This window comes from Podarcis melisellensis, assembly GCF_964234715.1.
Source record: "Podarcis melisellensis genome assembly, chromosome: 12".
NCBI lineage: Eukaryota > Metazoa > Chordata > Lepidosauria > Squamata > Lacertidae > Podarcis > Podarcis melisellensis.
This window is the reverse complement of record NC_138544.1, coordinates 47,061,776-47,082,223: the sequence shown is the minus strand read 5'-3', so window position 1 is coordinate 47,082,223 and position 20,448 is coordinate 47,061,776. Positions and strand designations below refer to the sequence as shown.

At 43.9% G+C, this 20,448-nt stretch overlaps 1 protein-coding gene across 4 annotated transcripts in view; it reads right to left on the bottom strand.

Moving 5' to 3' along the window:
- The window catches only part of ESYT2 (extended synaptotagmin 2), a 76,973-nt gene that overhangs the window by 33,570 nt on the left and 22,955 nt on the right, over positions 1 to 20,448 (bottom strand). For all 4 annotated transcript variants that reach the window (XM_081931597.1, XM_081931598.1, XM_081931599.1 and 1 more), the window contains exons 4-7: positions 13,897 to 13,973; positions 11,369 to 11,441; positions 11,042 to 11,131; positions 302 to 357 (exon numbers count right to left, since the gene is read on the bottom strand). In XM_081931597.1, the coding sequence (XP_081787723.1) occupies positions 302 to 357; positions 11,042 to 11,131; positions 11,369 to 11,441; positions 13,897 to 13,973 (296 nt within the window). The remainder of the gene's footprint in view (positions 1 to 301; positions 358 to 11,041; positions 11,132 to 11,368; positions 11,442 to 13,896; positions 13,974 to 20,448) is intronic.

The following is a 20,448-nucleotide window of genomic DNA, read 5'->3' as shown; positions in this document are numbered from 1 at the left end:
TGAAAAAGCTAAAAGCCAGAACATTTGTCAATTCCTCTTCTTCTAAAGTTTTCAAGCTATCACTGAGGGCTATGGTTAAGCACTGCCCAATCCCAAGGTTTAGATGTAGAATGTGTGTCAACTCAACCTATCACATTGACGGTTTCCCAAAAAGTATACCAGAGACCAGATGGAACACAAACACTTATTTCTTTGGAATTATCTGGTGTAATTATGTGCGCGCGCACACACACATACACACACACACACACACTAAAACACATTAAAAAAAAAATAGTTTCACATTCAATTTTTGGCTTACTTTAGTCCTGGAATATCCAGAAGATTGGTCAGTCCTGTCCAGTTAATTTCCAAAAGCTGAAGACAGGAAAAAACAACAATTTTAAATGTTGCCCAGCACTTAAGAAACAGAACAAAGGGTCATACATTCTGATAGCCGTAAGGATAATAGAATCACGGAATTATAGAGTTGGACAGGAACACGAAGGTCCTGAAATATTCCCCCCCCAAAGTGGGGCTTGAACGCACAACCCTGCGATTAAGAGTTTCATGCTCTATCGACTGAGCTACCCCAGAGGCTAGATGGCAGGAAGCAGTCAGTGTAACACTAACACACAGCCAAAATCTGAAATGAAGGAAAGCATTTGTTTTAGGCCCTTTATGAAGGATACAAGACAAACTATTTATACCTACAGATTAAGAACATCAGGATGACCCTCAGAATAGTTACTTGCCTAAAACGTGCTAGGCTGCTATTCTAAAAAGAAATTTACTGTGGAAATCACTACCATTAGAAATCAAGCAGGCCAACTCTTAAAAGTGAAGTGTGTTAAGGAACGTAGCTTAACGGCTGCAAAAATAGTTGCTAAACTTATTGCAAGATTATGTAACATTGCACATTAGTAACATAATGTCGGCTCTAGTCTCTCATTATAAAAGAGGGTATCTTATACTGTAACTATGGCCTGTTTGCAACCCTCCCTAGCCATTGGCTGCACTACTATATCACAGAACAGACTAAAAGTCACGGGGAAAACAGTCAACTCAACGAAGAGCCAAGCCTCTCACACATACACCCCCCCCCCCACACACACCTAAGCCTTCCTGGAGAACTTCTGAAATCATTCTTTTAAGTGCCATATTTTCCCGTCTATTTTTGCGGTAACAACCAATTGCCAGTCCACCCTCGGCACTATCCGTGTATAAGACGCCCCCTAATTTTTTACTTTATTTTTTAGGAAGAAAACCTAGTCTTATACAGGGAAAAATACAGTATTGATTATACAGAACAATTCATCAGAAAAAGCCTAGAACTTTGGCATGCCTATGAGAGCCCGCTGCCAACCCACCTCCCTGCAGGCAAGGCTGGCTCCACCATTTGAAAGTGTGAAGTGGCTGCCTCAGGCAGCAGATGCTGGAGCAGGCGATGGCAGCCCCCACATCCCAGCCATTTCAGTTTTCCTGAGCCGGTGCCCTGGCAATGCCAATGTGTTGCCATGCTGCTGGCCTGGCCTGGTTGTTCTCCCGGCAAGTCACAGACAGCACTGTTGAGAAAGGCTCCTGACTGTCTGAGCAAGTGGAGAAGCCGCCAGTCCAGGCCACAACACTTCAGCAAGCATACTGCTGCACAAGCACTGCGCTGCTCCTGAAAAGATGCTGGAAGTGCTGCTGCAGCATTGCAGCTGTTGTTGGAGCAGGCAGCAAGCGAGGTGTTAGAATACAGACTTGTGTTCCACAAGGGGAAATACGCCAGCCTTGTAGCTGCCAAACTTTTCTTGCCTTCAGCTGCCCGCCTGCCCACCCCTTCTGCCCTGAGAAGCGTGGTTTTGGATTTGACAGTCCTTCAGCCATATATTCCCATTCCTCCACCCCCATGTGTTTGCTTTTAAATCATGACTGGGAATAATTGCTCAATTCTGCTTCTCTTTTTTGTGGTTTAGTCCCCCCCCCCCCCGCCCTTGGCTCCACATCTAATAAAATTCTTTGTTACTACTAGCTCACTGTGAAAGATCACATAGTACTGCCAAAGGACTGCTAGTGAAACGTGGCACTGGCAGGTAAAAAGGATGCATCAGACTTGCCAAGTGTACCAGTCTGCATTAAACTTTAAACACAGTTGTGGAGATGGTAGGGAGTTTACTTAGAAATCACTCATCTTTGTGCCTTTGTTTTAATCTCCCACTATAGAATTGCATCACTCTTCCACAAGGCTGTCAGTTTTGCTTGTTTTTTGCTAAACGACATTACTCTCTTGCTATAAAGCATCTCTGCCATATGTATTATAATAATATTTATTCCCTGCCCATCCAACAACAACAAAAGATTAAAAATACATTAAAACATCAGTAATTAAAAACTTCCCTAAACAGTGCTGCCTTCAGACACATGCCTACACACGTGTGTGCGTGTGTGTTTGTGTGTACACACACACACATATATATATACATATACATACACATATACATAAAGGTAAAGGTACCCCTGCCCGTAGGGGCCAGTCGTGTCCGACTCTAGGGTTGCGCGCTCATCTCGCTCAAGAGGCCATGAGCCGGCGCCATCCGAAGACACTTCCGGGTCACGTGGCTAGCGTGACGAAGCTGCTCTGGCGAGCCGGCACCAGCGCAGCACACAGAAACGCCGTTTCCTTCCTGCTATAAAGCGGTACCTATTTATCTACTTGCACTTAGGGGTGCTTTTGAACTGCTAGGTGGGCAGGAGCTGGGACCGAATGACGGGAGCTCACCCCGCCATGGGGATTCGAACCGCCGACCTTGCGATCAGCAAGTCCTAGGCACTGAGGTTTTACCCACAGCGCCACCCGCGTCCCTTACACATATACATACACACGCACAAACTCATTTAGTATATTGAAACTTCCACGATAGATGAATCTATTAGAAACAGGAGGTCTCAAACACCCACAGACCAAGAGAAGTTTCAAAAAAGTATTACTTTCAAGTTCTTGGGGTTTTTAAAGTGTATTTGTGTTATCTGCTTTAAAAATGTGTTATGTGGTCCCAAGAATGAAGGTAAATGATGCAGCAACTTTGTTGAAGCCAAGCAAGTCTGTGTCAATGCCTTGATCAGAGACCACCTAGGAGCCCTATGGATGCTGCCTTGAGTCTCACAGAAGAAATGAGGCATTTAAATGAAATATGCATCAAGCTCTGGTACTGAAGAGACTCATTGCTGTTCCACTGATTTTTGTTCAGAAGCACTGCACAGCAGACTGTGGCCTCTTTAATATTTTACAGAGGATGCACACAGACATTTTAACAGATTTCTCAAATATAATATACCCAGGCTTGGGAACAGCTAAAATCGGGGGGGGGGGGCATAGTCAATAAAAGACGTCCAGGTGTTCTAGATTAGATTAATATTGCTTCAAGAGGAAAAACAAAGGTCTACTCCTATAAAAAATAAAAATCTACTCAGGTCAAAATGTCCGAAGCGTCATAGATAAAGCTACCTGACAGAAAAGAGCATGGATTTTTCCCCCCTCTGAAAAAAACAAAAAATAAAGACTCATAGGGCAGAAGAACCAGTTCAGTGACACTTTAAAAAATAATCTTCAAGCAGGTTTTTGCAAGAACAAGGCAGAGTTACTGTGCCCCTTTTGATTAGTATGTGTAACATTTCTAAAAAGTTTTTTGGCCGGGGGCGGGATTGAGAGAAGGAGTGAGGTGAGGGGAGACCATCACAGAAAACTTTTTGGGAAGAAAATGTTGCATATGGTGTAACAGGGCTTATACTCTCTAAATATACACCCTGAAGGCTATATGCATAACAAATTCAGTGCCGCCACCCCCACCCCCAATATATGGTTTTGAAGTGGTGGGCAAAAGATACAGATGTTTCCAACTCTTCCCAAGTGTTTCCAGGTTTCTCTTTTCCTATACAGGAATGGTGCTTTTAGCCATCACTAGGGCGCAGGAAAGCTTTTATCCTTGCCAGGTTATGCAACATTTTCCAAGCGTGTGCAGCTTCTTATGACAATGGGTGTCTCTCTTACATACACATGCCTGCCCATATACAGAAAGATGTAAAGGGATTTAGTATAGCCTTTACCTTGCCTTTCTAGTTTTCTATGCAGAGATTATATTTTTGAAGTAGGAGCACTCAGGTCCCTCCCCCCTGTGCAGGCTTAAGACGTTTTCACTTTGAATAAAGGGCTGACATTTTCAGCTACACTCATTCCTATTCACCTCAAACACTAATAAAACACAGTAAGCCCTCAACCTCTGTGAACTGCCCTGAGATCTTATGATGAAGGGAGGTATATAAATCTAATAAAAGTAAAAATAATAAAAATTTAGGTGCATTTAACTGGAACGTATTCAGCTGTACGGGTTTGGCAAAAAGGGGGGGGCAGAAAGGAGCTGTGCATCTGGGAAAACGACATCAGCAATCTCATTCACCATTAATGTGCATTGGCTATATGTGATTTTGGCTTTAGGTGCGACCTGTAGGACGTAACCCTTGCATAAGCTGCAGGCTTACTGTATGAAAAAGAAGGTGGAAAAGTGTGGGGCCCAGTCTGCCTCACAACAGTGGCACAAACACTCCAGCAGACAGCAAGCCAAGCCCATTCAACCACTCAAACCAGCCTCCGACAGGAAAGAGGAGAATTTGAAGTTTGCAGAACGCAGGCTCTATTTACTAATATGGACACAGGCTTTCTATTTTCTCCTTAAGCTGCCACAGGACTTTCCCTTTCAAACCTTTAATCATAAGGGGGGGGGGAGCTACCAGAGGAAATTTACAAATTCTTCTCATGCTGTCATTTAAAAGTCTTCACAATTAGCTGAACATATATCCTCTCGATAAACATGTAACGGTTACGTTTGCCATCTTCTTCTCTTACTCAAAGATGATGACTAATTTTTGCAGCCAGTACAAAGTGGGGGCTGTCTGACAAAAATCTCTGTATGGCTCAGAAGGCTTGAGCAAACTCATTAGATAAGTATGTTCAGATTTATTAATTTAGGCTATGTTCCCATATATAGTCATCAAGGCCGGCAACAGATACTGTCTGCGGAGTATGCTGAATTACTGCCAGTTGTTAGTTTGGACTGGAAAATATGAGAAGAAAAAATCCGCGACAAGTTGCCAAATAACTCCTCTGTGCTTCTCCTTACGAAAATACTGAAGGATAAGCTTTTCTTGGCAGCAACCTCTCTCCAGTTTTTTAGATGATGGCAAAATGACAGTAGTAAAATTTTGATCCAACACAAAAAGTTGTTTCAGATTGTCACATAATTTTTTGTGGGCGGGGGGCGGGGAGAGAAAGAGAGAAAGCATCATAAAACTAATCCCCCTTAAATTCTACATTTTTAAAACAATGTAGTCTAATTTATTGCAAACTATAAAACTAGGGGTCCACAAAATACTGGCTGGGCTTACTAGGCTGGCCTCTATTTCTTCTTTTTTACCAACTCCCACCAACACACACACAGAGACAGAGTTATTTGGCATGTGCAGAAGAGCTTGGGGGGGCAGCAATTTCTCTCATTCATGCGGGGTGAGGAAAATGAAAGAAACATCTGGAAGCAAGGAGACAGCACTAGTACATCTAGTATACTATTAATAATATTATTATTATTTATTACTTATTCCTCGCCCATCTGGCTGAGTTTCCCCAGCCACACTGGTGGGTCCCAATAGGAATTAAAAACACAATAAAACATCAAACATTAAAAACTTCCCTAAACAGGGCTGCCTTCAGATGTCTTCTAAAAGTCAGATAATTGTTTGTTTCCTTGACATCTGATGGGAGGGCGTTCTACAAGGTGGGCGTCACTACTGAGAAGGCTACAAACTGGTTCCCTGTTACCTCACTTCTCGCAGTGAGGGAACTGCCAGAAGGCCTCGGCTGAACGATGGGGGTGGAGACACTCCTTCAGGTATGCTGGGTCGAGGCCGTTTAGGGCTTGAAAGGTCAGCACCAACACTTTGAATTGTGCTCAAAAAACACTGGGAGCCAATGTAGGTCTTTCAGGACCAGTGTTAAGTGGTCTCAGAGGCCACTCCCAGGCAGCAGTCTAGCTGCCGCATTCTGGATTAGTTGTAGTTTCTGGGGCACTTTCAAAGGTTGCCCCACGTAGAGCGCATTGCAGTAGTCCAAAGTGGGAGATAACCAGAGCAATAACTATCTAGAGTTTTGGTCAGGAGTTCTTCCCAGCCCAACCTGCAGATGCTGGGGACTGAACCAGGGACCTTCTGCATGCAAAACAGGCTCCCTGCCACTGAGCTATGGAGCAGCTCCTTAAGGGCAGAAATGTCTCTACTTCAGAATGTGGGAAGCTCCGAAAGCTTCCACCCCTGAACTACATAAGCTGTTAATTATAAGAACGAACTCTTTAAGAATTGTTGCCAGAGTTTGATTTCCCTCCATCTTTCCTCCACGACCCTTTCCCCATGTGTGTTAGGATTAGGACGAGGAAGAGAGGGAGAGGGGACTAAGAGAGGGGACTGTATGTTTTCATTGATTGTATGTAAACCACTCTGGGAGCCTTTTTGCCTAAAGTGTGGGGTACAAATTCAAGCAAGCAAGCAAGAACCTTTCTATGTCAAGAGCTACATTCCCTAATTCCTCAGAGGCTGTATACTGGAGATGGGCAAGGCTGAAGCCAAAAAGAGGGTAGGGTCAGAATCAGCAGTACCCCCTTCTCTCTCCCCCACCCAATATTTTTCTCCACCCCAAAACAGGTTCCTCATTTGTTTCGTGTGGAGAAAAGAAATGGAATACAGTGGTACCTCTGGTTAAGAACTTAATTCGTTCTGAAGGTCCATTCCTAACCTTAAACTGTTCTTAACCTGAGGTACCACTTTAGCTAATGGGGCCTCCCACTGCCACTGCCGCACGATTTCTGTTCTCATCTTGAAGCAAAGTTCTTAACCCGAGGTACTATTTCTGGGTTAGCGGAGTTTGTAACCTGAAGCGTCTGTAACCTGAAGCGTCTGTAACCCGAGATACCACTGTATAAAAGCTTGTATGGGTGAGGGTGAGGGGGGAAAAACCTCAACAGAAGTTCCCCTATTCTAAAACAAGACAGCAACTACATCCCAATAATGCAACTATTACTTATTTAGCACATCCAATACTTCCTTATGCAGCAGTTCATCCCTGGGGCAATGCCCTTTAAATTTATTTAACATGTATTACCCCAGCTGAAACAGTAATCCTTTTTCCAAATAAACCTTGTTTCCACTAACCACAGCAGCAAAGCCGGACAGGATAATTTAACATCTTTATTAGCCACCTGCTTCTTGGGCAGACCAGCTAATCCAATTTAAAAAACAGTGAATTTGCTCCAAGTCGTCTTTTTTTATGTTAAAAATAACAACTGCAGGTGGTGGCTAGTTTGCAAAGTTTAGCCAATGAGGTTATTTCAGTGTCCTATGAACAGAGCTAAAATAAGCATAGAAGTAACCAAAGGAAAATAGAAATGTTGCATATTAAACACTGATAGGAAAATGAAATATTCACTTCCACAAATTAAACCCCCTGAGTTGCAGCTTAAATCCTTGCTCTTTTGCTTCACCGAGGATGACTTCTTACAGCCTCTTTCAATATGATAAATTCTCATGTTTGAATAATTGGGTGTTTTAGGAATAATTGCCTTAGCATGGCGAAATCAAAATTTACTGCATCCTAAGAATTACAAGTTTTTAAGGTATTTTCAGGATGCAAAAGCTATAGTGGAGCATGTGACCTTCCAGATTGTTGCCGGATTCCAACTCCCATCAGTCCCACTCAACATGGCCACTCAACATGGCCAATGGTCAAGTATGATGGGAATTGTAGTCTAGAGCACAACATTGGAAAAGGCTGCTCTAGTCACATACACTCCTTGTTCTTATTGAACCCTGGAGCTGTAAAGCTGTTTCCCACTATATTCTAGTACCAATTTTCATTAGAGAGATGCCAATAAACAGAGTGGTAGTAGTATTATGCAGCTGTAGAAATCATGGTGCCTTTCACTTCTTATCAGACGTCCAAGCTTTGTGTTGCTCTAATCTCTCTCTTCTTACGGTTTGCCTCTTTAAAAATAAGTCCCTTGTACATGCTCAGTTCAGTTCTGATCCATCTCTCATAAATTTATAGAACCAGAATTTTTATGGCCAGTTCCTCTTTGTTTTGCAAAGAGCTCTGCCGTTTATATCCTTTTCACCCGGAAAAAATATTGAGGATCTGTGCTCGGAGAGTGTGGTCTCTGGAAGGATAACTTGTCTCCTTCAATTTACCTTTTCCTCACCCTGAGGCTGAGCAATTATAAAAGGTGTGAACTCTAATTAGCTGTAGCTGCCAAGATAAAGCAACCTAGAAACATTTTCTTGTATAAAGTCTGAGGGCAATGAAATATTTCTTATGACGAAGAGCATAAGAACATGAGATTGCTGGATCAGGCCAAGGGCCCATGAAGTCCAGCATTCTGTTCTCACAGTGGCTCACAAGATGCCAGTGGAAACCTGCAAACTGGACATGAGAGCAACAGCATTCTGCCCACCAGCGATTTCCAGCAATGGGTCTTGAAAACATAATGCCTCTAGCACTGGAGGTCAATCATGTGATTAGTCAAGGAGTAAAGAAAAGCATTTTACTAACATTCAGAGACCAGCTATTATTTCACATGTTCCTGGGCTGAATGCTGGCAGTTAATAAAAGTTATGGCCCAACTTTAGCTAAAATTAAAACAGGGGAGGCAGAGAGGGAGAAAGAAAGAGAGAGAACTGTAGAAGAAAAGATAAGAAGCCACTCCATAGGTTCTGCTGAGAAACAAGCTCCAGATCAGGCATCCCCAAACTTGGCCCTTCAGATGTTTTGGGACTACAACTCCCATCATCCCTAGCTAACAGGACCAGTGGTCAGGGATGATGGGAGTTGTAGTCCCAAAACATCTGGAGGGCCAAGTTTGGGGATGCCTGCTCCAGATTCTCCACTCCCTTCACCGCTCCTACTCCAGTTTGTGGTCATCAGAACTAGTATGTATCTTTAGGAAGTGCTCCCCAGCCTCCCTTGTTTTCCTCTTCCCTCCTCTTCCTGTTTTCCTTTTGTATCATGCCTTTTAGACTACTATACAGACACAGACTGTTTTGTTTTTACTGATTCTACATAAGCTGCTCTGGGAGACCTTTCCCAGCGGAAGAGCAGGATAAAAATGCTTTAGAAACTAACCTACAAGTCAAATCCCACAAACGGTTAAAATCTCTTTCCTTTCTGTATTCCGCTTCCCACACCTGGATATTTTAAGCAAATATTGCATACTCTGTGTAACTAGGAAGGGTGGGGGACATTCCCTACATCTAGATGATGATAAGCACTAACCTCCAATTTTAGTTGTTTATAGGATACACTGAAATCAGAGTGACAGCAGAGCAAAGCAAGATGCCAAATGAAAAAGTATGATCTTCACAGAAGATGACAGAACAAGGTCAAATACTTCTTCATCTGCAGTGGCAGGCAGAACTTTACAATACCTTCCCGTGCCCAAACCTATACAAGCTCTCCAGTTTGCATAACTCTGCAGCAGTTACAGAGCTCTCTGGAATCAGCTTCCAATCAAAATTAGACATGCGCCTACAATTCTTCCCTTCAGGCAGCTTCAGCCATTTTGCAGTCTATAACTGTAAAATTTGGAGTTTTAAAGTTTTGCATTTAATCTGCTCTGTATGGGTGGTAGCCAATGAAGTGTTTCTAATAATGCAAGGACTTTTGGCTGCGAAACGGAACTTCCTCTCCCTCTCTTCTCCCCATGTACCCCCTAAATCTGTTATGGGTTTTGCTGTGCATGTGGAAATCTTTGTGCTAGCAGAAGCACTTTGTTAGATACTGCCCTACATATTTATTTCTATTATACATTCTGTTTTCCGATATCTTTACCGTACATTGTTTGGAAACATTTTAAATAACAATCAACAAAATAATATTTAGGATTTTGCAGCTCAGAATATTTTGGGGAGGGAAGAAAGAGAGAATGAAAGAGGCAGGAAATAAAAGATTAGGATCATATAAGAGGGACTTCATCATGCAGACCATCCCTGCCTATCTGATTTGTGAGCCTTCAAAAGACACTATCCTCAAACTTATTTTCATCTTCTCAGCAACCATGAGGTCTGGATATTTCCCTTTTTGAAATAAAAGTGGAGATTCTCATAAATTAGGTACTAGACCTGCACACCAGATCTGAAGAATATAAGCTCTTTAACGTCCAACTGAATTGTGTTACACCAGGTTTTTATTTCCTTTTAGTTAATTATGTAATGAAACTAAAACTGAATTTGAGTAGTTTCCAACTACAGCTTGCTTAACAAATGATTCCAACTTTCAGGAGCAGTGGATATTGGTATATTAAGAGGATGACAACAGATACACCCACCACCATTAACCTTTGATGCCTAAACATGACTGTATCAACATGGCCTTTCATTTGATTATTGAAATTATACTTTGTACAAGCATGAAAAAGGTGGCCAGAATAGAAAAGTGTACTACAGTTTTTAGTTCTCTTACCATAAACGTAAACTGACCTTCAACTTTACTGAAGGCAGCAAAACCTTGTTGATCAAGAATCAGCCAGTGGTGGCTCCCAAGGCCAGTCTAGGTCCTGCTTTCTACTCTGGAGGCATCCATTTAACACACATGGCTTCCCGCAAAGAATATTGGGAACTACAGTTTACCCATCACAGAGCTACAATTTCCAGGACACTTGACAAACTAGTTTTCAGAATGCTTTGGGGAAGCATGTGCTTTAAATATATGGTATGGATGTGACCAAGGTATGGTGGTTACAGTCATGGACTTGTCAGCAACCCACTGTGGGGTAGTGGAGGGAGGCCTAGTCTCTCCTGGTCTCCTCAAAGTTATTTTCAGGACCAGATTTACTCCAATAGTACCATGGTTGGCCTAATGCTAGGGTAAGCCATAAATTCTTGTTCGACATCCCTAGATTTAGAAAATTATTCTAAGCACCAGTTTACTGAAGTGAAAAAGCAAAAATCTGTAAGATAGAGAATGAAGAAATCTAGATTCTTAACTTACCGGTTTCCTAAGGAAAAATAAAGACAGTGCTCCGATTAAAGGCATATCTCCAAGCAGAGGTTCCAATATAACTCTCATAGTGCCATGAATCTAAGAGGGGGAAAGATTCAGAATACTAAACATGAATTAATAATATAGAGAACTGCATCGTTAATGGAGAAGTCTGTTAATATACCTGCATACTTAAGGTCTATGCGGAACAGAACAAAACGATTGTTTAAAAGTTTGCTTCCTTTTTGGGGTTGGGGAAAGGATTGCACAGTTTTATGACATTTGTATCTGTAAATAATTTAATTTTGTGTCAGGTAGGAAGAAAACGCAGCTTACCTGTATACTTTTCACACCAGCTCTGCAGTAGTACCTCTTGATCTCCAAGTCAATTTCACAATTGCCAACAAAACTGAGAAGCACAAGGACACATTGCAATTTTGTATTAAACATTAAAGCCCATTAGTAAATGACCACTTTTTGAAATCAATGGCAAGTTTACTTTAAAAACCATTTTTCGAAATAGATTAGGCCTAGGCTGTGACCCGGTGTTGCTTTGCTAGATACAAGCCATCAGATTAACTGGTAGTTTCCTCTTCAGGGCCTCCTCCAGGGCCTCTGCTTAGATTCCAGTTACAAACAGCAGCCTTTGATTTGGCAGGGAAGCCTTGCTAAAGGTGGAACTGCTTTATAAACCTTGATGCAAACGTGCAATCATTTCCGCAGGAGTTAATGGCCTCCTTGAATCACAGCCCTTGTACAATATTCTGTAATGTGTTTTTCTACATATTAGAAACCATGGGCTGTATCCAACTAGTATCTGCTCAAAAGAGGCCAAATGAAATTAATGGATATGACTAACTTAGGTCCATGAATTTCAAAGGGTCTAGCTCCCAGTATGATTAGCATTTGATACAACCCCACGTGTATGTCAAACTCTATGTAATATGCACTCCCAGTGCAGGTCTTCTCAGTGATAGTGGCCGGGGATGCCAGAAATCACATTTAGACCCATTATTTAAATTGTTTCACCAAACCGTATGAAGTGCTCAGTATATTCTGTGTATATGCAAGAGATTTTTTTATATCCTTTTTTTTTTTACTTTTAAACTGATTAGACTCTTTGGTACTGTATTAATTTGCAGTACCAAATATACCTAACTGAAGTAAACAAGACAAATCAGAAAAGGGCTAGCTTGCTGCACCTATACAATTCATGAATGACACTATTGCCCTTCAACCCATATTCCTTGGACTGTGTCTTTGCAATACAGCTTGTATGAAACATGATCTGCTATTTGGACACCAAGTTAAGCAGAACATTTTATCCACTGAGTGCATAATGTCTGTGAACTATGCAAGGCTACATTAATCTGCAGATCCCAAGTATGACAGACAGACATGTTAGACATTACTAGGAGGTTTATTAACCATTTGTCCCCATGAATACTTTGAAGATGACTAATGTGGTTTCTTTTCACACAATTTAAAGCGGAAGGAGTGAAAGATTTATAGTGTACAGGAGTATAAAGGCAAAGAACTATGGTTAGTGCTGCTTGTCCCTATTAAAACCTAAAAAGTTATTGGCCAGGATCCAAAGATCTACTTTAGTAAGTTTCAAAAGAGAAGTCCAAAGTCCCCTTAGTTGTATGTTTTTTCATATCTAAGCCAGCCTTGGCCAACCTTATACCCTCCAAATGGTCTGGACTACAACTTTCATCAACCCCAGCAAGCGCAGGAGATCTAGTCCAAAACATCTGGTGGGCACCATGTTGGCAAAGGCTGATCTAAGGCCTCAGAGAAACAAAGAGAATGCATGTTCTACATGTTAAACCATTCAATCAGGCAAAAAAACCTTTTAAGCACCACTTCAAGGCAAAAAAAATTAAACTATTAAATTTTGTTGTGTGTGAGCTTTCTAGTTAATAAAAAGCAGTGTAGTATAACCCTCCAACTCATTATTTGTCTTGTCATCTACTTAATAGAAGGGGGGACGGGACAAGAAGGGTTTGTTTCCAAACATCCCCTTCTTCATGTCTGAGGCACATCTTGTAAATCGAAGGAACCCTCGTAAGTCACATATTGGCAGTTTATGCATCTCTACTTTCAACAGTTACAATGGGCCCCCGATTTGCTCCTAATGCAAAATATGGTTTAGTGGAGCTACAAAAACAACCAACCTAGTGTGTTTTGGCCTGGCAAACAGATGGAGGGCTCTGTCCCCTCTTTCTACTGCCTTATCTATGCAGAAAATGGAGGCGGAGGATTCCTTCCTCTGCAAGCCTGCTTGGTTTCTATGCTGGGCACAGAGAAGGGTTACAATACTCAATTCCTTCTCCACTAGCCTTCTCACTTGCCCACACACAATTCCTTCTCTCCTACAGCTACCAGGGAAGTGCTGAAATACAAAGCTGGCTTAGCACTGTGTGGACAAGCCTCCAGGAGATCAGTCAATATGGGGAGGGAATGAGCATGACGTTCTGTGTGGGTTCATGGAGGCTCATCCATGTTATGCTAAACTATGGCCATTGACAGACTTGAACAGGAACAAGAAGGAAGAAAACCCCTCTTCACTGAAGTGACAGATCCACAGATACAAGAAATCATTTATTCTGCTCTTACTATCAAAAAATGTGTGTAACTTCTTTACTTCTGTGCACAATAGTACCTTGCTTAATGTTATATACTCATGCTAGCAAAACCCTTAGTGGTTTTCTAAATTTTTTATCATGTAAACAAAAATGTATTTTCCTGCACAAGGAAGCATTTTGCCAAAAAAAAAAATCCCAATAGAAAATGAAACATTGTTTAAAAATACAAAACTTGAGAAATTTAAACTTGTGACATATATATTTTGACAGTTTTACCTGATTTGAAGATCTAAGATTATCTGCCTTTTATCCACATTTTCAGTGTACACTTTAACGCCATTAATCCTAAGAGGCTGAAGAGAAAAATAAGTTTTAAGTGATTAAATAGTCTGTTAAAATCATCCCATCAAGTGTGAAATGCTGTCTGACGTGGACACAGATTCAGAAATACCACCTAACAGAATATGCCCCTCTTATTCTGGATGTGTCACTATGAACAAATTCCATGTGGGAAAACTGCATGAGTAATAAAAAGCATTAGCATTATATCAAAAATGTAGGGTTTCTTTGTCCTATAATGACATATACTGTACTGGAAACACTGAAAGGCAGCACACCTGATCACTTGCGGTGAATAAGAACTGGATCCAAGCAACCTGGCAAGGATGCTTTTGTAAAGTGGAAGAGAATTGGCTCTACTTTCACCATCAATGTATAAGATGCTATTACTGTGTTAAACCTACACATTTCAGCCTGAATAGGCATTTTGCATGCATACTTCAGTGTTCCACATAAACAGGAAGTGTGATTCCCAACTCAAAGGAGGCAAGGATGAATTTTGTCATTTTTCGTAAATATAATGTTGCTATTCCATACAGTTTCTAGGGAGTTTTGTTTTAGAAACTGGAATAACAGAAAACTGAAAGGAAAAAGGAGTGGTCTGTAAAATTGCTCCCACCTACTGCACTGTTTCTACTCCAAGTTTGTACTTCAATTCTGTTTAAGAGAGGAAAACAAATGGCATATCCCATTTTGATCATAACACATCTTCCACATCAATCGATAAGCAGAAGCGGTGTTACAAGATCTATCAAGGCTGTTTTTGCCCAAATATTTACAGTGTGGGTTGTGAGATATGGTTAACCAAATAACTAATGTTTGAACTACAATCCGCAGAGCAGATTCATGACCAGGAACAACACACAGCTCAGCTGAGCAATCAACCAGTATCTGCTCTGAACAGAAGTGCTTGTACGCCTGTGCTGTGAGCAAGTTTTTCCAAAGGATAATGGAAAAATGTTGGTCCAATCTAGGCATCTAGACTTCATTAAAAACAAAAGTTTAAATAATCTTGTAATACAAGTAGTTTACAATCTGAAATGCTTCCACTTCTGTTATCACAGCAACACCACAACACCAATTAAGCCACTGATTGACCACAAACAAGACAGGAAGAGCAAAGCCATCTAAAAAATTGTAATTAAAAAAATCTACTGCCTTTAGCATAAGGCAAAGATGTACTGGAATACGGCCAACAATATGTAAGGATGTTGCTGTCAATTGACAATACTACAAGACTTGTATAAATATTTATTTTAAAATAGGTATTGTTTCTTCAAACACACAATGAGTTGATACAATCACCTCAGTAGTGAAATACGAAAATTCCTCAACACAAATATCAGGCAACACATTAAGTGCATTGTAAACTGTTTTAAAGAGTTTTTAATATTGCGTTGCAATGTTGTGATTTAATGTTGTAACCTGCCCTGGGAGCTTAAGGTAAAGGGCAGGTAATCAAGAACAACCACCACCAACAACAACACTACAATCTTCCCTCCTCCAGAAAAGCAAAATGTCGCTTTTGAAATAATCATCTCCAGGAAAATCTTGCCAAAACACAAACTCTGGTCAAACTGAATAAATGAACTTAAAGCTGTTTTTGTACATTACCACCTTGGCGTAATCACTCTTTGCCCATTGTGATGGGACGATGAGCTGCTTGTGCGTAAAATGCAAGTCCCTCAGAGTTTGATCAGGTTTTCAAACCTCTGCCTGTGACGGAGCCCCTCCAGCATGGCTGCGTCAATCACTAGTAGAATCCGAAAGTGGCTGCTTTCGGAAACGTTTCCAACATAAAAGCTCCTTAACGGAAACACGTCGTCTGGCCTCTCGGCGTGACAGTTTCCGTCGAGGTGTGGGTGTCCCTATAGGAGGTCCTGAGACCTCCCCACTGGTTTCGCTTGAAGCGTCTCTGAGCCATCCCTCCGACTCACTTTCCCTTGGAGTTCTTGCTCGCCCTCTACTGGTTCCCTCTTCCGCTGCTACTGCTCTCTCAACCTCAGGGAGCCTTTGCACCTGCGGCGCTTTAGATGTCAGTTCCCTGACATCCACCTCCCCTCCAGGGCCCCCTTCACCCCCTCCCGTCTCCTCTCCTACTGGCGGTGAGGAGGTAAAACCCCTGAAAGAACCTCCCTCATCTTCCGACGTCGCGAACACTTCCTTCCACTTGTTGCTGTTCCTACTCTCTAGGTACTCTTCGTCATCAGAGTCCACTCCATCTTCCAACTCCGACTCCGCGAACCCTTCCATTTCCTCTTCCTCATCGGTGGTGCCGAAATACTCCCTCCTAAACCTTGCTATAGGCTGAGGTTTCCTCGGGAACCTTTGGTGGAACGTTTCTGTTAAAACCTCGTCATTGACTTCCTCTGCACTTACCCAGGTGTTTTCTGACTCCGGTTCCCCTTCCCACGCCACCAAATACTCCACCTGATTACCCTTCCACCTGGAATCGAGGATTTCCGCTACATGGTTGCGGCGTTCCCTCTCTTCCAAGGCTGGTCCCTTGACGTGCTCCCCTTCACGTCCCCCCCTGTATGGTGACAGTAACGACCTGTGGAACACTGGGTGCAATTTCATGTGGTTGGGTAATCGGAGTTTGAAAGCTACCGGGTTGACCTGCTGAATCACCTCAAAGGGTCCCAATCTTCTGGGCCTCAGTTTCTTACAACCCCCTTTGAACGGCAACCCTTGGGTTGACAACCACACTTGATCCCCCACCCTTATGGTTTCACCTTCCCTTCTGTTCTTGTCTGCCTGCTTCTTATATTGTGCCTTGGCCCTTTCTAAGTTGAGCTGGAGCTGCTGATGGATGGCTTCCATCTCTTCTACAAAATGTTCAGCCGCTGGAACGCTCCATCTCTCCCCTCCTTCCCCTGGAAATGCCCTGGGGTGACACCCGTAATTAGCCAAAAAGGGACTCATCCCTGTGGACACATTCTCCGCATTATTGTAGGCAAATTCTGCCAACGCCAACTTTTCGACCCAATCGTTCTCTCTGTCATTGACATAACACCTAAGATATTGTTGAAGAATGCCATTTGCCCTTTCCGCCTGCCCGTTGGTTTCAGGGTGCCGGGCAGTTGAAAAATTAACTTCCACGTGTAGCAAGCTCATGAGCTTCCTCCAGAACCTGGAAGTAAATTGTTTGCCTCGATCTGAGATCACCCTCGAGGGAGCCCCGTGCAACCTAAAGATATGTTCCACAAACAACTTCGCCGTTTCTTCCGCTGTGACTGCATGTGAACATGCTACAAAATGGCACATCTTAGTTAACAGGTCTACTACTACCATGATGGCTGTTTTCCCCTTGGACCTTGGCAGATCCGTCATAAAATCTATTGATATCGCTTCCCAAGGCCGTTCTGGTGTGGGTAAAGGTTCTAATAACCCTGCCGGCGCCCTTCTTTCCCCTTTGGCTCGCTGACATTGGTCACACCCTCTTACATACTCCCTTACATCTTCCCTCACCTTAGGCCACCAAAATTCCCTGGTAACCAACCACATGGTTTTGTGTTGCCCAAAATGTCCCGCCGTGGGGCTATCATGCAACTGCTTGAGTACTCTCCCCCTCAATTCACCTTCGGGTATATACAGTGCCCCTTTGTAATACAATGCCCCATTTCTTTCCTCAAAACCTCCGGGGCTCTCGCCCTCCCCCCTGAGACCTCTGAGCTTATCCTGGGCATATTCATCATTTTCCGTTTCCTCCACCAGTTCCCGTTGCCCCACCAGCGCCGCCCCACACACCCAGCGGTCCTCCGGGATGACATGTCTCTCTTCGATCACCTCCTCCCCTTCCCAATATTCTGGTTTGCGTGAGAGCGCATCCGCCCTGACGTTTTCTGGGCCTGGCACATAACAAATCTCAAAGTTAAATTTGGAGAATTCCTGTGCCCATCTCACTTGTCGTTGGTTGAGCACTCGAGCTGTTCTCCAATACTCTAAATTTTTGTGGTCGGTGCACACTTGCACCTTGTGTTGTGCCCCAATTAATAAATGTCTCCACCTCCGGAATGCTTCGTGAATGGCAAGTAGTTCCCTGTCATACACCGTGTAATTCCTCTCGGACTTATTCAGTTTCCGCGAGAAGAATGCACACGGTCTCCACTCCGACGCACTCCTCCCCGGTTGAAGAAGGACCGCCCCTATAGCCCGGTCGGATGCATCTGTTTCCACTCTCATGGGTTTTTGTAAATCCACATGCAGAAGTTGTTCTTCCGAGGCGAAAGCCCTTTTCAGTTCTTCAAAGGCTCGATCCGCCTCCACCGTCCAAACAAATTTCTTCTTGCTGCTGAGGCAGTCGGTGATGGGCGCCGTCAAGTGGGCAAAGTTCTTGATGAACTTCCGATAAAAGTTCCCAAACCCCAAGAATCTTTGCACGTCCTTCTTGGTCTTCGGTGTCTTCCATTCCAGTACCGCTTGAACCTTGCCTGGATCCATGGCCAATCCCTTGTCTGACAAGCGGTACCCCAGGAATTCCACCTCCTTGGTATGAAACTGGCACTTCTCCAGTTTCACCCACAGCTGGTTGGCTTGCAGCCTGCCCAACACTTCTCGAACGTCCCTCACATGCTGTTCCTCATCTTCCGAATACACCAACACGTCGTCTAAAAAGGCCACACAGTTCTTGTAGAGCAAAGGTCCCAGAACGTGGTTTATAAAAGCTTGAAAACAGGCGGAGCCCCCTTGTAGACCGAAGGGCATAACGAGGTATTCAAAGGCTCCCAAAGGGGTAAACATGGTGGTCTTCCATTCATCTCCCTTCCTTATGCGTATCAGATTGTACGCCCCCCGCAGGTCCAGTTTTGTAAAAATCTTTCCCTTCCTTACTCTGGTCAAAATGTCATCAATTCGGGGCATAGGGAAAGCCAGGGGCTCCGACACTGCATTGAGGGCCCTGAAGTCACACACCAGTCTCGGTTTGTCTGTGTTCTTTTTGTCCACAAAGAACACTGGGCTGCCCCCCACCGCTCGGGACTCTCTGATGAAACCTCGCTTCAAGTTTTTGTCAATGAACTCCCTCAGCTCCTGCATCTCCCTGTCTGACATGGCGTACAGCTTGCCTACTGGGAGTTGGGCCCCTGGGAGTAGGTTGATTTGACAGTCAAAGGGTCTATGCGGTGGCAGTTTGTCTGCTTCCCTTTCGCTGAATACGTTGCTCAGATCTGCGTATTGCGGGGGCACCTTCCCTTTGCCCATCACTTCCATCCCCGCTAGGGTGACTCTGTCTCCTCCCGAGACCTTCCCCTCCTTGCAGTGTTCTAGGCAATGCGCTGACCCAAAGGAGACCACCCTCTGATGCCAGCCCACTAACGGATCGTGTAGCGCCAGCCAGCTCATCCCCAAAATGATGGGCGCTCCTCCCAGGATGGCCACATTAAACGCTATCTGTTCGGTGTGCCTTGCCACTCTCATTATCATCGGGACAGTCTGTTGGCTAACTTCTCCCCCCAACAGCTCTCTGCCGTCAATCGTAGTCACCTGCAAGGGGTTACTTAAAGGGATGGTCTGTATCTGGTGCTCAGCTGCAAACTCCTTGCTCATGAAATTACAGGAGCTGCCTGAATCCAAAAGCGCCTTGACCTTTAGTGGGTGTCCGTTTGGCAGTTCTAGTAACACCTCTATCACTAAAGCAGGTCTGGGAGGTTCTGGCATGGGCACTTTCATTGCTCTTTGGCCTGGCTGCTGTGCCCCGACGGTGGCAGCCAGGCGTTGGCTTTTACTTGCTCCTTGCTTTCCTCTTCCTTTCCCCCAACAGCTCCTGCCATCCCTTGCCATTCCTTTCTTTGTGGGCAGACTCTGGCAAAGTGCCCTGGCTGTTGGCAGAGATAACATCTCTTGGCGCTCTTTCCCTCCTTCTTCCGCCCTTCACTGGGATTTGAAACTGCGCGCGCCCGCGCTGTTCCAACTTCCATCGGCTCTGCCGGCGGGAAAGATGGCTCTGGAATGTCTGGAATGCGGAACTCCCTCCAACGGTCTCCTTTCCCTTCCCGCCTTTCCAAAGCCCTCGCCTCCTGGCGCGCTCCTATGGCCAGCGCAGATTTGGTTAATTGGTCCATAGACTCCGCCCTGGGCCCCCGGGAAAGCTCATCTTTGACGGTTGAAGAAAGCCCCTCTTCGAAAAGCATTTGGATGGGCTCCGCCGATAGGTCCCACCCCAATTTATGAATCAGCATAGTAAATTCAGTCCAGTACTCACGGACAGATCTGCTTCCTTGCTGGCAAGCCATTAACTGCCTTCGCACCACCCCCTGCTCAATATCGCTGGAAAACATCAGGTCCATGGCACGAAAAAACTTCCTCGTGTCCTTTAAGATCTCATTATTCGCTGCCATCAGGGGTCTAACCCAATCTTTCGCCCCGGATTCGAGATGGCCAATCACATACGCCACTCGCGATTCCTCGTCGGGGAAGTCATCAAACTGCAAGTTTAGAGCGTATTGCATCTCTGTTCTAAAGGCATGATAGTTCCTGGGATCCCCCCCG